Here is a 22,124-nt window from a genome sequence, read left to right as displayed (position 1 = left end):
TTAGTATTGTATCAACTACTTTGCAATCTAAAGTCTCTTAAAAAAAGACTTTTGTGTTAATGAGAAAAAAAACATTACATACACAAATCTGCTCTGTTCACTCCATTGTTTTAAATGCAGAGGAAAAAAAAAGAGTTGGTTACCTTTTGAGTCTGTCTCTTTAACAAATACGTTATCACATTTTCTGCACAACATGGTGGTGGACGCTTTATCTGATCATTTATTATTTCTGCACCCAGTATTACACATTATAAGATCTACAAGCACACACATCTGTTTCCCTGCACAGTGTTTTCAGATAAGACAGCACATAACTTCCTTCTTACACAGATTGTATGACATCTACTCATACTGTGCACATTTTAGTTTTACATTGCATTTAATATGTAAACGAAATACACTTGACAACATTTTCTACCATTATTTTCCATCATTTTTGTCTAAAAGAGGATCGGTGATAAAAAAAGATTATATATATATATATAACAATACGATCTGATTTTTCACAATGCTAATTAATTTGCCCTACTCCTAATAATAAACAAGCCAATCAAATTGCGAACCAGGTGTTGGCCAATCAAGGCGCGGTTCTTTCCTGCCTCACCCAGTCACTTTACTCCTTCCTCTCTTTAGGCTATTGCATACCATGTAGGCGTGACCAAAACTTCAGCAGCGGATAGCTAGCTCATTATTCGTAGGGAGGGAGGTTCTACGACGAATCATTGTACTGGAACGCTCAGTAGTTCCGCCTTTTTTCTCAATGTGTGGGACACGCCCCTTTTCGTGTCTGGTGCGTGCGCGTGGCCTATCGGAGGCGGGGCAGTATGCGCATCTCCGAGGTCAGGCGGAGGATCCGGGAAAATGGGGGAGAGAGCGGGAACGCGGTATGTTTTTATTGATATAATTTGTGCAATAAAACAGTCAAATAGGATATGTATGCATATTGTACTGCGGAAGTTTGTGTCGTCTGGGGGATGATGCAAAGTGCAGACAGTTAATGCTTTTTGTGTGTTTTTCCTGTGAATACTCAGTCTTGTTTGTGTGTACAGGCTGGATAGAGTGATGTACGTGCCCGTATGCACAGTCCAGACTCCCTGTTGTGTGTAAATTCACAGTTTAGTTTCATTACTTATCTGTATATGTATTTATTAGCTCTTTGTTATACATTTGCACACACAGTCTATGTCAAATGTGTGAGTGTATGTGCACGGCTTGTGTATTGCTGGCGTTGTGTGTGCACTGCTAGCTGTGTTTAATTTGTATATTTGTACAGCTTATCCCTGCTGTTAGTGTGCATACAGTATATGTAACCTGTGTGTTGGTACAGCATTGGGTCTCTACTTTATGTTCATTAAAAGTACATCTTACCTCTGATTAATCAACTAGCCCTGGACTAGCAAGAGTCAGGAGTTGCTCTGTCTATGTCATAATACATGTGCAAAAAGCTAAATATCAATAGTGTTGGTATACTGATGTGTACCTTATCCTTACCATTTTTTAATCCCCCTTCTCCTCCTTTACCTTTCCCCCTTTGCACTGCATTGAGATTTTTGGTTTTGAGGTACTACAGATCAATAAGGATGCATTACACCCCACTAGATCATTCACTAGTAGGACGCTGGTCTGTTCACTATATTTAATGTTGAGTATGTTGGGGACTTTTTCCTTTTTTTTTTATGTGTGTGGAATATAATTATAATATACATATGCATGCACCTGGGTACATACTGGGTTACTGAGAATGAGCATTCATTTACAATACAGACTACAGAAGATATTCTCAAATTTGTTTTTAAACCATTGCAGGATACTTTTACTACTACCCCCCCCCCCCCACGCAATTTATGTGATACCCCTTTTTTATTATGCAGTGCATAATTTTCTATAAGACATATACAAAAAAGTAGTGTGATATTGTTGCCTTTAATAAACATCAGTATTATCTCCTTTACAAACTCACAGAATCCAATTTTTCCATATATCCTTTATAAACACTAGGTACAATTTAGTGCAGTGTTCTTAAAGGACCATTATGGTCAAAATTTACATGCTTTAATTTCTTAGACCATGTCATTTTAAGACTAGCGATCCTGCACTTTTATGTGTTTATCTCTTACGAAAGGTTTAAACACAAAGTACTGTTCAGAACCAACACTGTTGGTTTGGTAAGTGTCTGTTTCGGTCAGGACCAGCAGTGCTCTGCAGGTCCTAAGCAGTCAGTTTACTATGTGTTTAACCCTTTACATATAGATGTATTATTAGTCTTAAAGTTACATGCTCTAACAAATTATAACAATAGCAATGTTTGGACCCCAATTGCCCTTTAAAAAGTACTTATGACTTGGTTGTGTGTCCTATGTTAATTGAGATCCCACTGCAGTGTGTACATATCTTTATCATACATATGTTTTGAGAAACCAAAGATACCGTTTTTGGCAAAGCTCCTGTTTTGGTGACGTTAAGGATAGGTGTGAGTTTGTGTGTATAAGATAATGTTACAGTAAGAGAACATTGTGTTGCATAAAGTTTGATTCCTAATTTTAAAAGGAAGTTAAAACTAAGTAAATTCTAGAGTGATGTATTCAAAGCAAAGATTAAAGGGACACAAGTTAAAATTAAACTATTATTATTCAGATACAGCATGCAATTTTAAACAACTTTCCAATTTACTTCCATTAACAAAATGTGCAGTCTTTTTATATTAACACTTTTTGAGTCACCAGCTCCTACTGAGCATTTGCCAGAATTCACAGAATATATGTATATGCATTTATGATTGGCTGATGGCTATCACATGGTGGGTGTATGCATTTGTGATTGGCTGATAGCTGTCACATTGTACAGGGGAAGTGGAAATAGACATAACTTTTAAAATTGTCAGAATAAAAATCTACTATTCATTTGAAGTTCAGACTAAGTGCTATTGCATTGTCTTGTTATCTTGCATTTGTTGATTATGCAAATCAACTGTGTTGACTGGTCTGGGAATAATATAAAGATGTGTGTTTTGTTGTTTTTACTATATAAGTTCTTTATAAGAAGGTGTTAAAATGTGTCCATACAGCAATGGTAGCTACCATGTTGCAACCTAAGTTTAATTCTCTGCTGAGACCATACTGAGACAGTTATAAATGGTTCACTACTAGAGTGTGTAACTTAATTGTGTGGAATACAGCAGTGTGTATTCTGGAGACTTAAAGGTATATTTAACTGTCACATTTAACCGGAAATTGGAATTTAAATCTGAAATTTGTAGGAATTTTAATAAAAAGGAGCAAAAAATAAAATAAAAGCATATTGTAAAGTTGTTTTACTGCATATAATTAAATGCTATATTCCATTCTCAGTGTTTAATATACCTCAATACATTTGTGGTCTCATTCAATGTAAAAACCTGAGAATTATTTGTTGCTGGTGAACGTGTATATGCACAAAGTCAAGGTTTGACAATTACAGGAGCCATAGCTGTCCTAGTGTTTTCTTTCTGTTTGTTTGGATTATTTTTACATTTACTACTATAAAATACTTTGCTGGATCACATACAACAATTTTGTAGGTGGTTCCCAAGTTTCATTTGTCAACCCCTTAATCATTACTTGTTATCTGTCTAACCCACACAGTGCCAAATGCAAATTACACAGATGTTTTTTTTATCATATATTTGTATATAGCAGAAGTGTTGCGTGCAGCCATGCTTCAGTAATGTTTTTCACTTACTGCTGAAGTGCCAGACATACACAAAACTACTTATTGCTTTTATTCACACAAAATACAAATTATCAGCAATAAGAGCATTTATGCATTTATGTTTAGCCAACTACACAATTTTCCAGGAGCTAGGAAGGATGTCTGCATATACAAAATAAGCCAAAACGTTTAGAACCAGATTATAGGTGCCCTGAATTCCAAATTTATCATCACCTAATATAGGTGATACAGGTACAAATCCTGAGTTCCAAAATCCAAACTTTTTAAATAAAGTGATTTTAAAGTTGAATGATTTAAAGCCCAGTATTTAAAAATGCATTCAATCCGGCTTCCTCCAATCGTTGTGTGCCCCCCTTTGGCGTCCAGCTCGTGAGGCACACGATTGGAGGAAGCTGGATTCATCATCGTTCTGCTCAATACTGAAGGAGATGCAGGCGGAGGATAGGCGGTAAGTTTACCGTAACAAAAGGATAAGTATTTTTATAAAAGAAACATAATTGTATAGTTTGCTGACTTAAAGTGCCCCTGTTTTTAAAGTGAATGTAAATTTTATATGATAAAGTGCCCGGTTTTTAAAAATTCTTTAAAAACAGGAGCACTTTAATTTATGAAAAATTTGTATTTCACTTGTGCTGTGAAAATACTTACCTTTTCATCTTGACAGCCGCTCCAGCTTCCCCTGGACGTCGCAAACCTCTTCATATGTCAGAAATGACGGATCAGTCATCCTCCAATCACGGCTCCCCCCCGGGAATCAGTGTCTGATTCAACACTGTGATTGGAGGAAGCCGGATTCCTCATTTTAGACCCAGGAAGAGGCTTTGCGACAGGCGGAGGAAGCGACAACAGCGGCTGTCAAGATGAAAAGGTAAGTATTTTCACAACACAAGTGAAATGTAAATTTTGATGAATTAAAGTGCCCCTGTTTTTAATCAATTTTTAAAAAAACGAGCACTTTATCTTCAAAATTTACATTCACTTTAAGAGTATTTTTAAATACTGGGTTTAAATCATTTAACTTTACAATCATTTTAATATTTAAAAAAAAATTGAGAAAATGATCAACTATTACTATTTTTCATTGCCTGTAAGTCACAATTTGCTGTATATTTTTTGTGTTCTAAAATGCAAATTCAAAAAGAGGCCCAACCTCCTCCAAACAGCTGTTTAAGGCAACTTATTTTAAAACGGGCCGATGAATTCTATGGCCTGTAATCTTCATTATGCATGCGCGAACAAGCCTTGGTTGTCAAGACAGTGACTACATGGACCAATCGGATAATGCAGTAACGCTTTTTTCCTATGTATTATCTGATCGGTTCGTAGTCCGTTTGATTTGCCCACCTCCATTAAATTTCCAAATTGGTCCATCCTGTGCCGCCGGCTTGCCGTGCCTGGTGGGGGGGTGGTAGGGGGGTGCTTATGGGGGTTACAGGGGTTGCTGATGGGGCTTACGTAAGTTACACAGGGGGTGATTATAGGGGTTACAGGGGGACTGATGGGCCGTATGTCGATTACACAGGGGGTGCTTATTAGGGTTACAGGGTGTGCTGATGGGGCTTATGTAGGTACCCTCTGTGTAACCTACATAAGCTCCATCAGCCCCCCTGCAACCCCCATAAACACCCCCTGTGTAACCTACATAAGCCCCATCAGCACCCTCTGTAACCCCTACAACCATCCCCTGTGTAACTTACGTAAGCCCCATCAGCACACCCTGTAACCCCCATAAGCACCCCCTCCCTCGGGCACGGCAAGTCGGAGGCGCACAATGAACCAATTTGGAAATTGAATGGAGGTGGGCAAATCAAACGGACTACGGACCAATCAGATTATACAAAAAAGTGTTACTGCATTATTTGATTGGTCCGTGAAGTCAGTGGCTGTACAACCAATTGGGTTGTGTTGCCTGCCAGTGTGCCGCCTACGCCTTTTTCTCTGAGTGAGGAGTAGGGCCGCGTGCGCATGGTATACAACTTATTTTAGAACACTGACCTTGTGATCACATAGACTATCGCATGATTTTATTTATACTAATAGTCAATACTGTTTTATCGACATGGATGGGTTAATGACATAAGATGTTATTTACACTTGGTTCCATCCCCTCTCCACTGTCCCATTTTAAAGATACAAAAAATCCAAAATTGAAACCTTTTCTGGTCCCAAGCAGTTTGGATAAAGTTCTGAGAATTAGCCTTAAAGGGATACAAAACCCGCCTTTTTTTTCTTTCTTTTCTTTCATTGTTCAAATAGAGCATGCAAATTTAAGCAACTTTTTCTATTTTACTCTTATCAATTTTTCTTTGTCCTCTTGCTATATTCATTCGAAAAAGTAGGAAGCTAAGCTTAGGAGCCGGCCCATTTTTGGTTCAGTACGCTGGATATCGCTTGCTGATTGGTGGGTACATTTAGTTACCAATCAGCAAGCGGAACCCAGGTTCTGAACCAAAAATGGGCCGGCTCCTTATCTTTATTTGAAAAATCAGGTATCTAAGTTATCAAGAGAACGTTAAAAAATTGATAATAGGAGTAAATTAGAAAGTTGCTTTAAATTGCATGCTCTATCTGTATCATGAAAGAGATTTTTGGGGGTTTAGTATCCCTTTAATTTTCAGAGTTAAATTCAATTAAATAAAGGCAAAATAAATATTATATATTGCAAAGTTTCATTGCAAATAATTTCCTTACTTGAACTCCTTTACTGAGGCCAAATATAGAGACCGTTATAAACAAGCTGATAAAGTAACTATTTCAGGGTTGAGATTCCCTTTAAAAAGTATACTTTTGCTAATTTAATGGGATATCATACTGCAATGGTAGCAACTGTGAGCCAGGCATTGGTGGCACATGCCCATAGCTTTCATGTGAAATGCTTTTTGCACAATAGAGTACTTCTGCTGTTTATTGCACTGTGATGTTCCTTTAAAGATAATCATAAAATTTGTTCTTTTTAATTCACATAAAAATTGAACATCCACATAAGCAACTTTCCAATTCACTTTTTTTTCATCAAATTTGCTTTGTTCTCTTGGTATTTGCTTTTTGTTCTCTTGGTATTGTTAGTTGAAAGCTAAACCTGAGTAGGCTCATATGTTAATTTCTAAGCCCATGAAGGCTGCCTCTTAACTCAGTGCATTTGACCTTTTTTCACAGCTAGAAGGCATTAGTTCATGTGTGCCATATAGATAACATTGTGCTTAAACCCGTGGGGTTATTTGAGTCATCACTGGCTAAAATGCATGTCTGTCTAAATAACTGAAATAAGGGGGCAGTCAGCAGAGTCTTGGATACAAGGTAGTCACAGCTGTAAATAGTTTTAATATAACCATGTTGGTTAATCAAAATTGGGGAATGGGTAATAAAGGGATTATCTATATTTTTAAACAATAACAACTTTGGAGTTGACTGTCCCTTTTAAAGAAGCAGCTGTATTGCTCGGGTACGGTTTCACAACTGTAGAACAGAAGATAATTTCCTGTTACATTACTTGAGCATTACCCAGTACTGCACACACACGTGCTTGCAAATAGACCGCTAGAGAGCCGTTGGATTTCATTCAGAAGAACATTCAAGCACCATGGGAATAAAGCATTAAAAAAAAAGTTGTTTTGTAGAAAGTAATAAGAAACAAACCAAAATGTTATGTACCAGTATTGAGATGCCTCCGGCTTTTCCCACTGCGCCCCGTATGTATGTTGTTTTTTTTTACCTTAGCCTAAGACAGCAGGATTTGGAGAAGGGAATCTATGATACGATGCCTTCCTATTTCTCTGCCCTGGTTCTAAGATGTATAAATCAGGTATGAGCTAAAATTGTTAGTGTTTCAGGGCTTTGGGGGGTTAACAGGTTTCTCAGTGCCTAGGACACCACAAAATATAGTAATCGGTCATTAAAGGGACAGTACAACCTAGTAATTACAAAACATTTCTGTTGTCTTGAAGTAGAATAGCTGCCAGAATATCAACCAAGTCATATTAACATTATTTGCTGTAATTGTTTTTCAGTAGCCAAACTCCTCCCGCCTCATTTGTCAGAACCAATCTGGACTTGAGTCAGCAGCTGACAAAGCTAACCATGGTCATAATGTCAGTATAAAGTGTTTTGTTTTGCAATTAGGGAAAGATATGTAGCAGGGTTGGCCTTGAGAAGTCTGCAGTATGCTACTTACAGGTCTGAGATTAGAAAGCCATAATTTTCAGACATAAAATCTCCACTTTTTTTGTTATTCAGATAGATCACAAAATTAAAAAAAATAAAAATAAAAAAAATCCAATATACCTCTATCATATAATTTGCTTAGTACTCTTGGTGTCCTTTGTTGAAAAGCATACCAAGGTTAGGCTCTAAAGCTGGGAGCTATCTGCTGATTGGCTGCACATATATACTTTTTGTCATTGGCTTAATGTTTCCAGCTAGCTCCTAGAGGTGCGTTGCTGCTCCTTCAACAAAGGATACCTAGTTAATAAATCTAAATTTGATAATAGAAGTCAATTAGTAAGTTGTTTAAAAATGTAATCTGTAGCTGAATTATGAAATTATTATTTTTTTGTTTTATGTCCCTTTTTAATTGTTTAGTTTACACTATGAGGGCAAAATAAATAATGAACGTACAGGTGAAACTCGAAAAATTAGAATATCGTGCAAACAGTTCATTTATTTCACTAATGCAACTTAAAAGGTGAAACTATTATAAGAGATAGACTCATTACATGCAAAGCAAGATAGTTCAAGCAACTATCTTGCTTTGCATGTAATGTGACTATTTCGTATATTAGTTTCTCCTTTTAAGTTGCATTAGTGAAATAAATGAACTTTTGCACGATATTCTAATTTTTCGAGTTTCACCTGTATAGTGCAGAGTTGTTTTACTATGCATATGCACTATACTAAAATCTCAAGAAGTTTGTCTAGATCCATTAAAACATTTATTGAAGAAATTGAAGTGCGCCAGCAAACAATTTGACTTTCTTCCTATCCTGAACATTTAAAATCCTTGTTCTCAGAAATAATTTATCATTTTTGGGGGAAAGTGTTTATCATCTTCAATATCCTCAAAGTTGATATATGTTGTACCTTTTAATAAACAGTTGTCTCAAAATTCACTGTATTGCGCATATGTTTGCACACTTGAACCACTTAGCAAGAAACAGTCCTATTTAGTCAAACCATCCTGTTGCAGTAGCAAGCCTGAATCTGCATTATGGGTTCTCTGAGTGTCCATATAATAATGAAATCATTACCATAGTATTAGAAAGTATCCGTGAGAGTCAATCTGTGTAACTAGAGCACCACTAAATGCAGTAGAGATGCATAATGAACAAGACTATAATAAAAAGACAATGCAATAGCACTCTGAATTTCATATAAGCAGCAGATCTTTTATTTATTTTTTCCTGCCAAATGTAATTTTTTTCCTCCCATTTTCGTGCCCCTGTATCATGTGACAGACATCAGCCAATCTCAGACTAGTATATGTATACCCTGTGTGCTTTTGCACATGCTCAGTAGCTGCTTGTTCCCCATAAAGTGTGTATATAAAGACTTCATTTTTTTATAATGAAAGTAAATTGGAAAGTGTCTTGAAACTGCATGCTCTTTCCAATCATTAAAGTTTATTTTGACTTGTGTCCCTAACAAAACAAATGGTACCAATTTTGGGAGTTGAAGGCTAGAACAATGAGCTTGGCTGCCTTGTATCCATTGTGTTCAAGGCAGCTATATAAGTGGCAAGTGCCTCTGTTAGTGGCCACTTCAAAGAGCAGAGTTGATGATGACCCTCTGTTTCCCCCCCTCAGCCCCAATTATCCTAGATATTAATTGGTGTTAGGTCACACTGGGTGCCAGTTTAACTTGGACACCTCTGAAATATTCAAATAATTGTGATTTACCTTCATTTTGCTCAAAACTGGTTATTTCCTTAAACGTTTCGAGAAATACACTTTTATTGCTCATGTTACCAGAGTAATTTAAACCCCATTAGCTTTTGTAGATCGTGTTTTGATTACTGTGCTAAATAAAGTCCATAAGTCAACTAGTTGCGTCACTTATTGGCTGTTTTTGCAAGGTGGCAGTTAAAACAGTTTATACAAAAGACATTAAGTGGTGCCTTTGTATTTCCTGGATATTCTGAAAACTGAAAAATGTGGTTTTAAAGGGACGAAAAAATGTAAAGGCAGACTAAGCAATGCCTGATGTCCACATAGCGGGGAACATAGCATACAAAGACAAATACGTTGATTATTTAGTTGTAAAATACATTTGCCTAGATTTAGAGTTCTGCGTTAGCCGTCAAAAGCAGCGTTAAGGGGTCCTAACGCTGCTTTGGCCGCCCGCTGGTATTTAGAGTCAGACAGGAAAGGGTCTACTTCTCACTTTCAAGCCGCGACTTTTCCATACCGCAGATCCCCTTACGCCAATTGCGTATCCTATCTTTTCAATGGTATTTAGAGTCTTGGCTGAAGTGAGCGGTAGACCCTCTACCGACAAGACTCCTATCGCCCATGGAAAGGCTGTAGTTAAGAGCTTTATGGGCTAACGCCGGTATATAGAGCTCTTAACTACAGTGCTCTAAAGTACACTAACACCCATAAACTACCTATGTACCCCTAAACCGAGGTCCCCCCACATCGCCGCCACTATAATAAATATTTTTAACCCCTAATCTGCCGACCGCACATTGCCGCCACCTACATTATCCCTATGAACCCCTAATCTGCTGCCCCTAACATCGCCGACACCTACATTATGTTTATTAACCCCTAATCTGCCTCCCCCCAACGTTGCTGCCACCTAACTTCAAGTATTAACCCCTAATCTGCCGACCGGACCTCGCCGCTACTATAATAAATTTATTAACCCCTAAAGCTAAGTCTAACCCTAACACCCCCCTAAGTTAAATATAATTTTAATCTAACAAAATAAATTAACTCTTATTAACTAAAGTATTCCTATTTAAAACTAAATACTTACCTGTAAAATAAACCCTAATATAGCTACAATATAACAAATAATTATATTGTAGCTATTTTAGGATTTATATTTATTTTACAGGCAACTTTGTATTTATTTTAACTAGATACAATAGCTATTAAATAGTTATTAACTATTTAATAGCTACCTAGTTCAAATAATGACAAAATTACCTGTAAAATAAATCCTAACCTAAGTTACAATTAAATCTAACACTACACTATCATTAAATTAATTAAATAAATTAACTACCAATACCTACAATTAAATACAATTAAAGGGACACTGAAACCAATTTTTTTCTTTTGCGATTCAGATAGAGCATGCAACTTTCTAATTTACTCCTATTATCAATTTTTCTTCATTCACTTGCTATCTTTATTTGAAAAAGAAGGCATCTAAGCTTCTTTTTTGGACAGCACTTTTTTTATTGGTGGATGAATTTATCCACCAATCAGCAAGAATAACCCAGGTTATTCACCAAAAATGGGCCGGCATCTAAACTTACATTATTGCATTTCAAATAAAGATAGCAAGAGAATGAAGAAAATTTGATAATAGGAGTACATTAGAAAGTTGCTTAAAATTGCATGTTCTGTCTAAATCACAAAAGAAAAAATTTGGGTTTAGTGTCCCTTTAAATAAACTAAACTAAATTACACAAACACTAAATTACAGAAAATAAAAAAAGATTACAAGCATTTTAAACTAATTACACCTAATCCTAAACCCCCTAATAAAATAAAATAAAAAAAAAATGATAAAAGTCCCTACCCTATTCTACATTACAAAGTAATCAGCTCTTTTACCAGCCCTTAAAAGGGCTTTTTGCGGGGCATGCCCCAAAGTAATCTGCTGTTTTGCCTGTAAAGAAAAATACAACCCCCCCACATTAAAACCCACCACCCACATACCCCTACTGTAACCCACCCAAACCCCCCTTAAATAAACCTAACACTACCCCCCTGAAGATCTCCCTACCTTGAGTCGTCTTCACCCAGCCGGGCCGAAGTCTTCATCCGATGGGGCAGAAGTCTTCATCCTATCCGGGCAGAAGAGGACATCCGGACCGGCAGACAACTTCATCCAAGCGGCATCTTCTATCTTCATCCATCCGACGAGGAGCGGCTCCATCTTCAAGAAGATAGAAGATAGGTAGGGAGATCTTCAGGGGGGTAGTGTTAGGTTTATTTAAGGGGGGGTTGGGTGGGTTAGAGTAGGGGTATGTGGGTGGTGGGTTTTAATGTTGGGGGGGCCTGTATTTTTTTTTTTACAGGCAAAAGAGCTGATTACTTTGGGGCATGCCCACAAAAAGCCCTTTTAAAGGCTGGTAAAAGAGCTGATTACTTTGTAATGTAGAATAGGGTACGGACTTTTATTATTTTGTTTTTTTTATTTTATTAGGGGGCTTAGATTAGGTGTAATTAGTTTAAAATTCTTGTAATCTTTTTTTATTTTCTGTAATTTACTGTTTTGTTTTTTTTGTAGTTTAGTTTATTTAATTGCTGGTATTGGTAGTTAATTTATTTAATTAATTTAATGATAGTGTAGTGTTAGGTTTAATTGTAACTTAGGTTAGGATTTATTTTACAGGTAATTTTGTAATTATTTTAACTAGGTAGCTATTAAATAGTTAATAGCTATTTAATAGATATTGTACCTAGTTAAAATAAATACAAAGTTGCCTGTAAAATAAATATAAATCCTAAAATAGCTACATTATAATTATTCGTTATATTGTAGCTATATTAGGGTTTATTTTACAGGTAAGTATTTAGTTTTAAATAGGAATACTTTAGTTAATAATTAATTTACTTCCATCATCAAATTGTGCAGACTTTTTATACTCACATTTTTTGAGGAACCAGCTCCTACTGAACTGAGCATGTACAAGTGAGTCTGTGATAGACTGATGGCTTTCACAAGACACACAGACTGGCAAATTGAAGTAAATTTTCAAATTTGCCCGGTTAAAAAAATAATCTACAGCATTTAAACTTCAGAGTAAGTGCTATTGTATTGTCTTTTTTTATTACACACTTATTTTTTTTCCACACCGTTCAGACTTTCCATACCTTCCTAACAGCGCTGCGGCATGGAACTTCCATTATAAGACGTCCTGCAACCTCCCCTTTTTAATGAAATTAAGATCGGACTGGGAGCGTACCTAGCAGCGTAGACAGTCCCCCTTTTTCCTATCCTGGCCTTGAAATCATGTGACCATTTTGACGATCGCTTGGTTTCATTTTAGCAGCAACTGTTTACATAGAAACTTTGTTCCCATGTTAAACACTTGTCGGGCATGGAGGGGTTAAACAATTCTACTGTATTTAATGGTCCTTTAAGTATTTTATGGCGGATTACATTTTGAGTTTAAAGATAAGATAAACATTTATATTTAACTTTTGCTCAATAGATTAAAGGGCCACTGAACCCAAATTTTTTTCTTTTGTGATTCAGATAGAGCATGACATTTTAAGCAACTTTCTAATGTACTCCTATTAAATTTTCTTAATTTTCTTGGTATCTTTATTTGAAATGCAAGAATGTAAGTTTAGATGCCGGCCCATTTTTGGTGAACAACCTGGGTTGTTCTTGTTGATTGGATAAATTCATCCACCAATAAAGTGCTGTCCAGAGGCTGAACCAAAAAAAGCTTAGATGCATTCTTTTTCAAATAAAGATAGCAAGAGAACGAAGAAAATTTGATAATAGGAGTAAATTAGAAAGTTGCTTAAAATTGCATGCTCTGTCTGAATCACGAAAGAAAAAAATTGGGTTCAGTGTCCCTTTAACCCTTTGATTGCTAATGACTGCTCTGAGCCGTCACAGAGTTTCTCACTCTGGTGCTAATGACGGCTCAGAGCCGTCATGAGCACTCTCCCACCTTGAGGGAGATCTGGGGGCTCCTAACAGCTCCTACCCCTGTAGAGTGACAGGCATCGCCGGGGATTCACGTGATGCACAGTGACGTCACGCGCAATAACGTGATGACGTCACCGTGCAACTTTATTTATACTTAACAATGTTAAGTATAGGAGGAGGGGGCATGCTGCTTAGAAGCCTGTATCTCAGGCATCTAAGCAGCTACAGACCCCCAAGACCCACTGTTGGAAAGGGAATCGCCTAACCTTTCCAACAGTGAAAGTCTTGGGGGTCTGTAAAAACAATAAAAAAAGTTAAAAAATGTTTTTTCAAATATTAAATAAATTAAAAAAACCTTAGAAAATATTAGCACCCAGGTGGGAAAGTGCTTAGCACTCAAAGGGTTAATTTGGAAACTCTGAACCAAAAATGGGCCTGCTGCTAAGCTTACATTTCTTCTTTTCAAGATTATCTTTTAAAGATACCAAGAAAACAAAGAAAAATTTGTAAAAGGAGTAAATTACAAAGTTGCTTAAAATTGCATGCTCTATCTGAATCATGGCAGAAATGATTTGGCTTTAGTGTCCCTTTAATGTCACTGTCTCATCATTACATTTGAGTTGTTTTAATCCCTAGTTGAGGAATCCTGAGCATGTGGTGCAGCAGAACGGTTGACATGCTGTATAAAATTATCTGGAGGGAGCCTTCTGGTTGGCTGATCTAATTGCACCTGATTTTAATAATAATAATTAAAAGCTTCTGCCATTGGAGAGGGCATCAGGAAAGGAAATAAGGCAGCTGTGTGGTTTTAATAAGTATTTGCAGATCTATAATATTTAATAGAAACATAAGTTGGGACTCCTTTAAAGGGACATGAAACCCACAATTGTTATTTTATGGTTTAAGTAGAACATACTATTTTAAACAACTTTCCAGTTTACTTCTATTATCAAATTGGCTTCATTCTCTTGGTATCATTTGTTGAAGGAGCAGCAATGCACCACTGGTTGCTAACTGAACACATGGGTGAGCCAATGATGATCGGCATATATATGCAGCCAGCCACCAATCGGCAGATAGCCCCCAGAGGCTTTGCTGCTCCTGAGCTTACCTAGATAAATCCTTCAACAGAGGATGACAAGAGAAGGAAGAAAAGTTAAATAACAGAATTAAAATGGAAAGTTGTTTAAAATTACTGTCTGAATCATGAATCTTATGACTTTACTGTCCCTTTAAGTTAACTTAAAGGGACAGTCTACTTGAAAATGTTTGTTTAAAAAGTTAGATAACCCCTTTATTACTCATTCCCCAGTTTTGCACAACACCGTTATAATAATAATAATTTTTACATCTTATATTACCTTGTATCTAAGCCCCTGCAGGCTTTCCCTTTATCTCAGCTCTCTTGACAGCCTTACAGTTTAGCAAATCAGTGCTGACTCTTAAATAACGCCACAGAAGTGAACACAATGTTATATATATACAGCACACATAAACTAGCACTGTCTAAATGTGAAAATCTGTCAAAATGCACTGAGATAAGAGGTGGCCTTCAATGGTTAAGAAATCAGTTTGAGCTAGGTTTCATTTTCAAAAAAGAATACAGGGATGCGCAATTCCTATCACACGACGCCCCGGGGCATGCAGTTCTTTGGGCCGGGCATGTGTGTTTTTTTTTACATTTAGCCCTGCTGCGGGCAAGCAGACCACAACAAGGCTAAAGATTTTTTTATTTTATTTTTTTATTTGTTATTTTAACAGCGGCCAGCAGGGGGGTGCGGCGGTACATACTTGTCAATGTGTTGCTTGCAGGAGCGCTAATAAGGTGCCAGGGATCTGTTAAGTATACAGAGCGCAGCGCTGGGGTTATTAACGGTGGTTGTTTAAACTTTTTTCGCACATTTTAGTTTCTCTTTCCATCTCAAATGAGGGATACAAAAAAAGTGTAGCATGGGTTTTGCGCTCCAGTGTCGCCTCGAGTCACTGAGAAGAAGCGCGGCAACATGTAAGTGGCAAGTAATTTTTACATTCACCTAATCTTTTGCCCCTGCTGTGTTCACCGCAGATCCTTGAATTGTAATCCTAATAGGTTCTGTGTGGTCTCCCCTCCTCTCTACCGGAACTCCTGTAAAGCTTGCGCCTCCGTTGTTCGTACTGAGGAATTCCCCTCTTTGCAGACAGCACTGTCAGCAAAGAGGGGAATCCCTCAGTAAGAACAACGGAGGCACAGTCAGGAGCTCCGGTAGAGAGGAGGGGAGACCACACTGAACCTACCTACAGACGGTGTGAAAATGTTTTGCTTAGGGTAGTGGAGATTGGTGAGGGCTGTGTAGGCATAGCAGACTGCTCTTCCTAGCTGTAGATCACATTCTCTAACCACAGAGCAAGATTATTTTATATATATATATATATATATATATATATATATATATAAAACAGAATTTATGCTTACCTGATAAATTACTTTCTCCAACGGTGTGTCCGGTCCACGGCGTCATCCATTACTTGTGGGAAATGTTCTCCCCCACAGGGAAAGGCAAGGAGAGCACACAGCAAGAGCTGTCCATATAGCTCCCCCTCTGGCTCCGCCCCCCAGTCATTCGACCGACGGTTAGAAGAAAAAGGAGAAACTATAGGGTGCCGTGGTGACTGTAGTGTATAAAGAAAAATTTTTTCAACCTGATTAAAAAAAACCAGGGCGGGCCGTGGACCGGACACACCGCTGGAGAAAGTAATTTATCAGGTAAGCATAAATTCTGTTTTCTCCAACATTGGTGTGTCCGGTCCACGGCGTCATCCATTACTTGTGGGAACCAATACCAAAGCTTTAGGACACGGATGAAGGGAGGGAGCAAATCAGGTTGCCTAAATGGAAGGCACCACGGCTTGCAAAACCTTTCTCCCAAAAACAGCCTCCGAAGAAGCAAAAATATCAAATTTGTAGAATTTGGCAAAAGTGTGCAGAGAAGACCAAGTCGCTGCCTTACATATCTGGTCAACAGAAGCTTTGTTCTTATAGGCCCATGTGGAAGCCACAGCCCTAGTAGAGTGAGCTGTGATACGGTCAGGAGGCTGCCGTCCGACAGTTTCATAAGCCAAGCGGATAATGCTTTTCAGCCAGAAAGAGAGAGAGGTAGCAGTAGCTTTTTGACCTCTCCTCTTACCATAGTAAACGACAAACAAGGATGAGGTTTGTCTAAAATCTTTTGTTGCTTCTAAATAGAACTTTAAAGCACGAACAACATCTAAATTGTGTAATAAACGTTCCTTCTTTGAAACTGGATTCGGACACAAAGAAGGAACAACTATTTCCTGGTTGATGTTCTCGTTGGAAACAACTTTTGGAAGAAAACCAGGCTTAGTACGCAAAACAACCTTATCTGAATGGAACACCAGATAGGGTGGATCACACTGCAAAGCAGATAATTCAGAAACTCTTCTAGCAGAAGAAATAGCAACCAAAAACAGAACTTTCCAAGATAGTAACTTAATATCTATGGAATGTAAAGGTTCAAATGGAACCCCTTGAAGAACTGAAAGAACTAAATTTAGACTACAAGGAGGAGTCATGGGTCTGTAAACAGGCTTGATTCTAACCAAAGCCTGAACAAAAGCTTGTACATCTGGCAAAGCTGCCAGTCGTTTGTGCAACAAGACGGATAATGCAGAAATCTGTCCTTTTAGAGAACTAGCTGACAATCCTTTATTCAAACCTTCTTGGAGAAAGGAGAGAATCTTTGGAATTTTAATCTTACTCCAGGAGAATCCTTTAGATTCACACCAACAGATATATTTTTTCCATATTTTATGGTAAATCCTTCTAGTCACAGGTTTTCTGGCTTGGACCAGAGTATCAATCACAGAATTTGAAAACCCACGCTTGGATAAAATCAAGCGTTCAATTTCCAAGCAGTCAGCTGCAGAGAAACTAGATTGGGATGTTCGAATGGACCTTGTACTAGAAGGTCCTGTCTCAAAGGTAGCTTCCATGGTGGAGCCGATGACATATTCACCAGGTCTGCATACCAAGTCCTGCGTGGCCACGCAGGAGCTATCAGAATCACTGAGGCCTTCTCCTGTTTGATCCTGGCTATGAGCCTAGGGAGGAGAGGAAACGGTGGAAACACATATGCTAGGTTGAACGACCAAGGCGCCACTAATGCATCCACTAGAGTCGCCTTGGGATCCCTGGATCTGGACCCGTAGCAAGGAATCTTGAAGTTCTGACGGGACGCCATTAGATCCATGTCTGGAATGCCCCATAATTGGGTTAACTGAGCAAGGACCTCCGGATGGAGTTCCCACTCCCCCGGATGGAAAGTCTGACGACTCAAATAGTCCGCCTCCCAGTTGTCTACTCCTGGGATGTGAATAGCAGATAGATGGCAGGAGTGATTCTCTGCCCATTGGATTATCTTGGTTACTTCCTTCATCGCTAGGGAACTCTTTGTTCCCCCCTGATGATTGATGTACGCAACAGTCGTTATGTTGTCCGACTGAAATCTTATGAACCTGGCTTCCGCTAGCTGAGGCCAAGCCAGGAGCGCATTGAATATAGCTCTTAGTTCCAAAATGTTTATCGGGAGAAGCGACTCTTCCCGCGACCATAGGCCCTGAGCTTTCAGAGAGTCCCAGACCGCGCCCCACCCCAAGAGGCTGGCGTCGGTCGTGACGATGACCCACTCCGGTCTGCGGAAACTCATTCCCTGAGACAGGTGATCCTGGGTCAACCACCAGAGAAGTGAGTCCCTGGTCTACTTGAATTTGGGGAGACAAGTCTGTATAGTCCCCATTCCACTGAGCATGCACAGCTGTAATGGTCTTAGATGAATTTGAGCAAAAGGAACCACATCCATTGCTGCGACCATTAGTCCTATTACTTCCATGCATTGAGCTATGGAGGGTTGAGGAATAGAATGAAGAACTCGACAAGCTTTTAGAAGCTTTGTCTTTCTGACGTCTGTGAGAAAGATCTTCATTTCCACAGAATTTATTATTGTTCCCAGAAAAGGAACCCTTGTGGACGGTGACAGTGAACTTTTTTCTATGTTCACTTTCCACCCGTGAGATCTGAGAAAAGCCAACACAATGTCTGTATGAGCCCTCGCTTTGGAAAGAGACGACGCTTGGATTAGGATGTCGTCTAGATAAAGTGCTACAGAGATGCCCCTCGGTCTTAGGACCGCTAGAAGGGACCCTACCACCTTTGTGAAAATTCTGGGAGCAGTGGCTAAACCGAATGGAAGAGCCACAAACTGGTAATGTTTGTCCAGAAAGGCGAACCTCAGGAACTGATGATGAGATTTGTGGATTGGGATATGCAGATACGCATCCTTCAGATCCACGGTAGTCAAAAATTGACCCTGCTGGATTGTTGGTAAGATTGTCCGAATGGTTTCCATCTTGAAGGATGGAACTCTGAGGAACTTGTTTAATATCTTTAAATCCAGAATTGGCCTGAAAGTTCCCTCTTTTTTGGGAACCACAAACAGGTTTGAGTAAAACCCTAGACCTTGTTCCCCAGAGGGGACTGGGTTTATCACTCCCATCTTTGATAGGTCTCTTACACAATGTAAGAATGCCTTTTTCTTTATCTGGTCTGAAGATAAGCGAGACAGGTGGAACCTTCCCTTTGGAGGAAGTCCCTTGAATTCTAACAGGTATCCCTTGGAAACTATCTCTAGTGCCCAGGGATCCAGAACATCTCTTGCCCAAGCCTGAGCGAAGAGAGATAGTCTGCCCCCTACCAGATCTGGTCCCGGATCGGGGGCTACCCCTTCATGCTGTCTTGGTAGCAGCAGCAGGTTTCTTGGTTTGTTTACCCTTGTTCCAGCCTTGCATGGGCTTCCAAGCGGGTTTGGGCTGGGCCGCGTTACCTTCTTGTCTAGCGGCAGTGGAGTTATTAGCCGGTCCGTTCCTGAAATTGCGAAAGGAACGAAAATTAGACTTGTTCTTAGCCTTAAAAGGCCTATCCTGTGGGAGGGCATGGCCCTTACCCCCAGTGATGTCTGAAATAATTTCCTTCAATTCCGGCCCAAAAAGGGTCTTACCCTTGAAAGGAATATTCAGTAACTTAGTCTTGGACGACACGTCTGCCGACCAGGATTTTAGCCAAAGCGCCCTCCGCGCTACTATAGCAAAACCTGAGTTGTTTTTTTTTTTTTTTTTTTTTTTTTTTCGCCGCCAATTTAATTATTTGAAAGGCGGCATCCAATATAAAGGAATTAGCTAACTTTAATGCGTGAATTCTGTCCATGACTTCTTCATAGGAAGTCTCTTTCTGGAGCGACCTTTCTAGTTCTTCGAACCAAAAGGACGCCGCTGAAGTGACAGTAGCTGGTTGAAGGATGAACCCTTGCTGAACAAAAATCTTTTTAAGCAATCCTTCCAATTTTTTATCCATAGGATCTTTGAAAGCGCAGCTGTCTATAGGAATAGTTGTGCGCTTCGCTAGTGTTGCAACAGCTCCCTCAACCTTCGGGACCGTTTGCCATGCGTCCCTTCTAGGGTCTACTATGGGAAACATTTTCTTAAATATAGGAGGTGGGGCAAAGGGTACACCTGGCTTCTCCCACTCCTTTTCCACTATGTTCGCTACCCTCTTAGGTATTGGAAAAGCGTCGTCGTGCACTGGGACCTCTAAAAATTTGTCCAATTTGCACAACTTCTCTGGTACTACCATGGAATCACAGTCATCCAGAGTAGCTAATACCTCCTTAAGCAAAGCGTGGAGATGTTCTAGCTTAAACTTAAATGCCACTAGATCAGGTTCTGCCTGTTGAGAAACTTTTCCTGAGTCTGAAATTTCACCCTCAGACAGCCCTTCCCTCACAGCCAATTCCGATTGATGTGAGGGTAAAATAGATAAAGCATCGTCAGCGTCTGATTGTTCATCCTTTTTATCTGTATTTAAAACTGAACAATCACGCTTTCTCTGAAAAACTGGCAGTTTGGATAAAAGATTTGCTATAGAATTATCCACTACTGCTGATAATTGTTGCATAGAAATAAGCACTGGCGCGCTAGGTGTCGCCTGCGCGGGCAAAGCTGGTGTAGACACAGAAGGAGAGGATGTAGAGCTATCCCCACTACCTTCATTAGATAAATCATCTTGGGCAACATTATGAAAAATAACAGAGCTGTCCTGATTTTGTTTGGACGCTATGGCGCAATTATCACAAACACTCGAAGGGGGAACCACATTTGTCTCTATACACACAGAACATAGGTTATCTGATGGAACAGACATGTTAAACAGATTTAGGCAGGCAAACAATGCAATAAAAACGTTACTGTCTCTTTAAATAATAAAATGACACATTTATTTCTGAATGTTCAAAAAACTATGAAGGCAATATCCGATTTTTCTGAAATTTGGACCCCAGTGTCTTAATGCTTAGAAAGTATTTCACAGCAAATATGGAGACTCTAGCTCTTAAAACAAGCAAACCGGAGCTAATTGTTGGATTTAACCGTTTTTACACACCACAATCCCAGCTACAGCTTTGCTGCAGCTTTTTACCTTCCTTAGGGGTAACCATTCACAGAAAAAAAGCCTTTTGGAGTCACTTTCTGAACCACAGGACCCTCTCACATGAATCTGCATGCACTGCCTTGAAATTCAACTGCACAGCTGAAGTGCCAAAATGAGGCTTCCTCCCTCAGCACACTAGAGTGAAGGGGCCTTCCTGACTAGATTTAGGTGTCTAAAACAAGCCAGATCAATAAAAAACGTTCCCAAGTGTATGTGAGCTTATAAAATATTTCAAATGGTATATTATTGTAATAAAAACCAATCGATTTAGCCCCTAACAGTGTCTACCAGCATAAAAAACAAAAAGGGGAAGCCTGTTATCTTTTTTGCTGAGGTGAAAGAAAAATGGCTTACCGTTTCCCCTGAGGGGAAAAATGACTGTCATCTAGCATTAGCCTGTGTTGTTAGGAGACTAGTCATACCTGAAGCAGATGAGTCTGCAAACTGTTACCCCCAACTGAAGTTCTCTTGTTTCAACAGTCCTGCGTGGTAACAGTAATGGATTTTAGTTACTTGTGCTAAAATCATAGCCCTCTTAAACAGAAATCTTCATCACTTTTCTGTTATAGAGTAAATAGTACAAGCCAGCACTATTTTAAAATAACAAACTCTTGATAGAAGAATAAAAAACTACAACTAACACCACAAACTCCTCGCCATCCTCGTGGTAGATGCTACTTGTTCAGAGCGGCAAGGAGAATGACTGGGGGGCGGAGCCAGAGGGGGAGCTATATGGACAGCTCTTGCTGTGTGCTCTCCTTGCCTTTCCCTGTGGGGGAGAACATTTCCCACAAGTTATGGATGACGCCGTGGACCGGACACACCAATGTTGGAGAAATATATATATATATATATATATATATATATATATATATATATATACACATATACACATATATACACACACACACACACACCTCAGGAGCCAGCTGTATAGTGAGGGGCCAGACAACTCATTTATCATACTACACCCAATTCAATGTCCACCCCAGCATTGTACTGCCTGTGATCTGACCATTAATCTTGCCTGGGGTTCTCACAATTA

The 22,124-nt window shown here is 39.0% G+C and overlaps 1 protein-coding gene across 2 annotated transcripts in view; it reads left to right on the top strand.

Annotated features, from left to right (window-relative positions):
- Positions 1–813: 813 nt before the first annotated feature.
- The window catches only part of ARRB2 (arrestin beta 2), a 134,078-nt gene continuing 112,767 nt past the window's right edge, over positions 814–22,124 (top strand). For both annotated transcript variants that reach the window (XM_053718247.1, XM_053718248.1), the window contains exon 1: positions 814–884. In XM_053718247.1, coding sequence (XP_053574222.1) covers positions 825–884 — 60 coding nt within the window. In that variant the 5' untranslated portion in view covers positions 814–824. The remainder of the gene's footprint in view (positions 885–22,124) is intronic.

This window comes from Bombina bombina, chromosome 6 (genome assembly GCF_027579735.1).
Source record: "Bombina bombina isolate aBomBom1 chromosome 6, aBomBom1.pri, whole genome shotgun sequence".
NCBI lineage: Eukaryota > Metazoa > Chordata > Amphibia > Anura > Bombinatoridae > Bombina > Bombina bombina.
The sequence above is the reverse complement of the archived record's forward strand: the minus strand, read 5'-3'. Positions and strand labels throughout refer to the sequence as shown.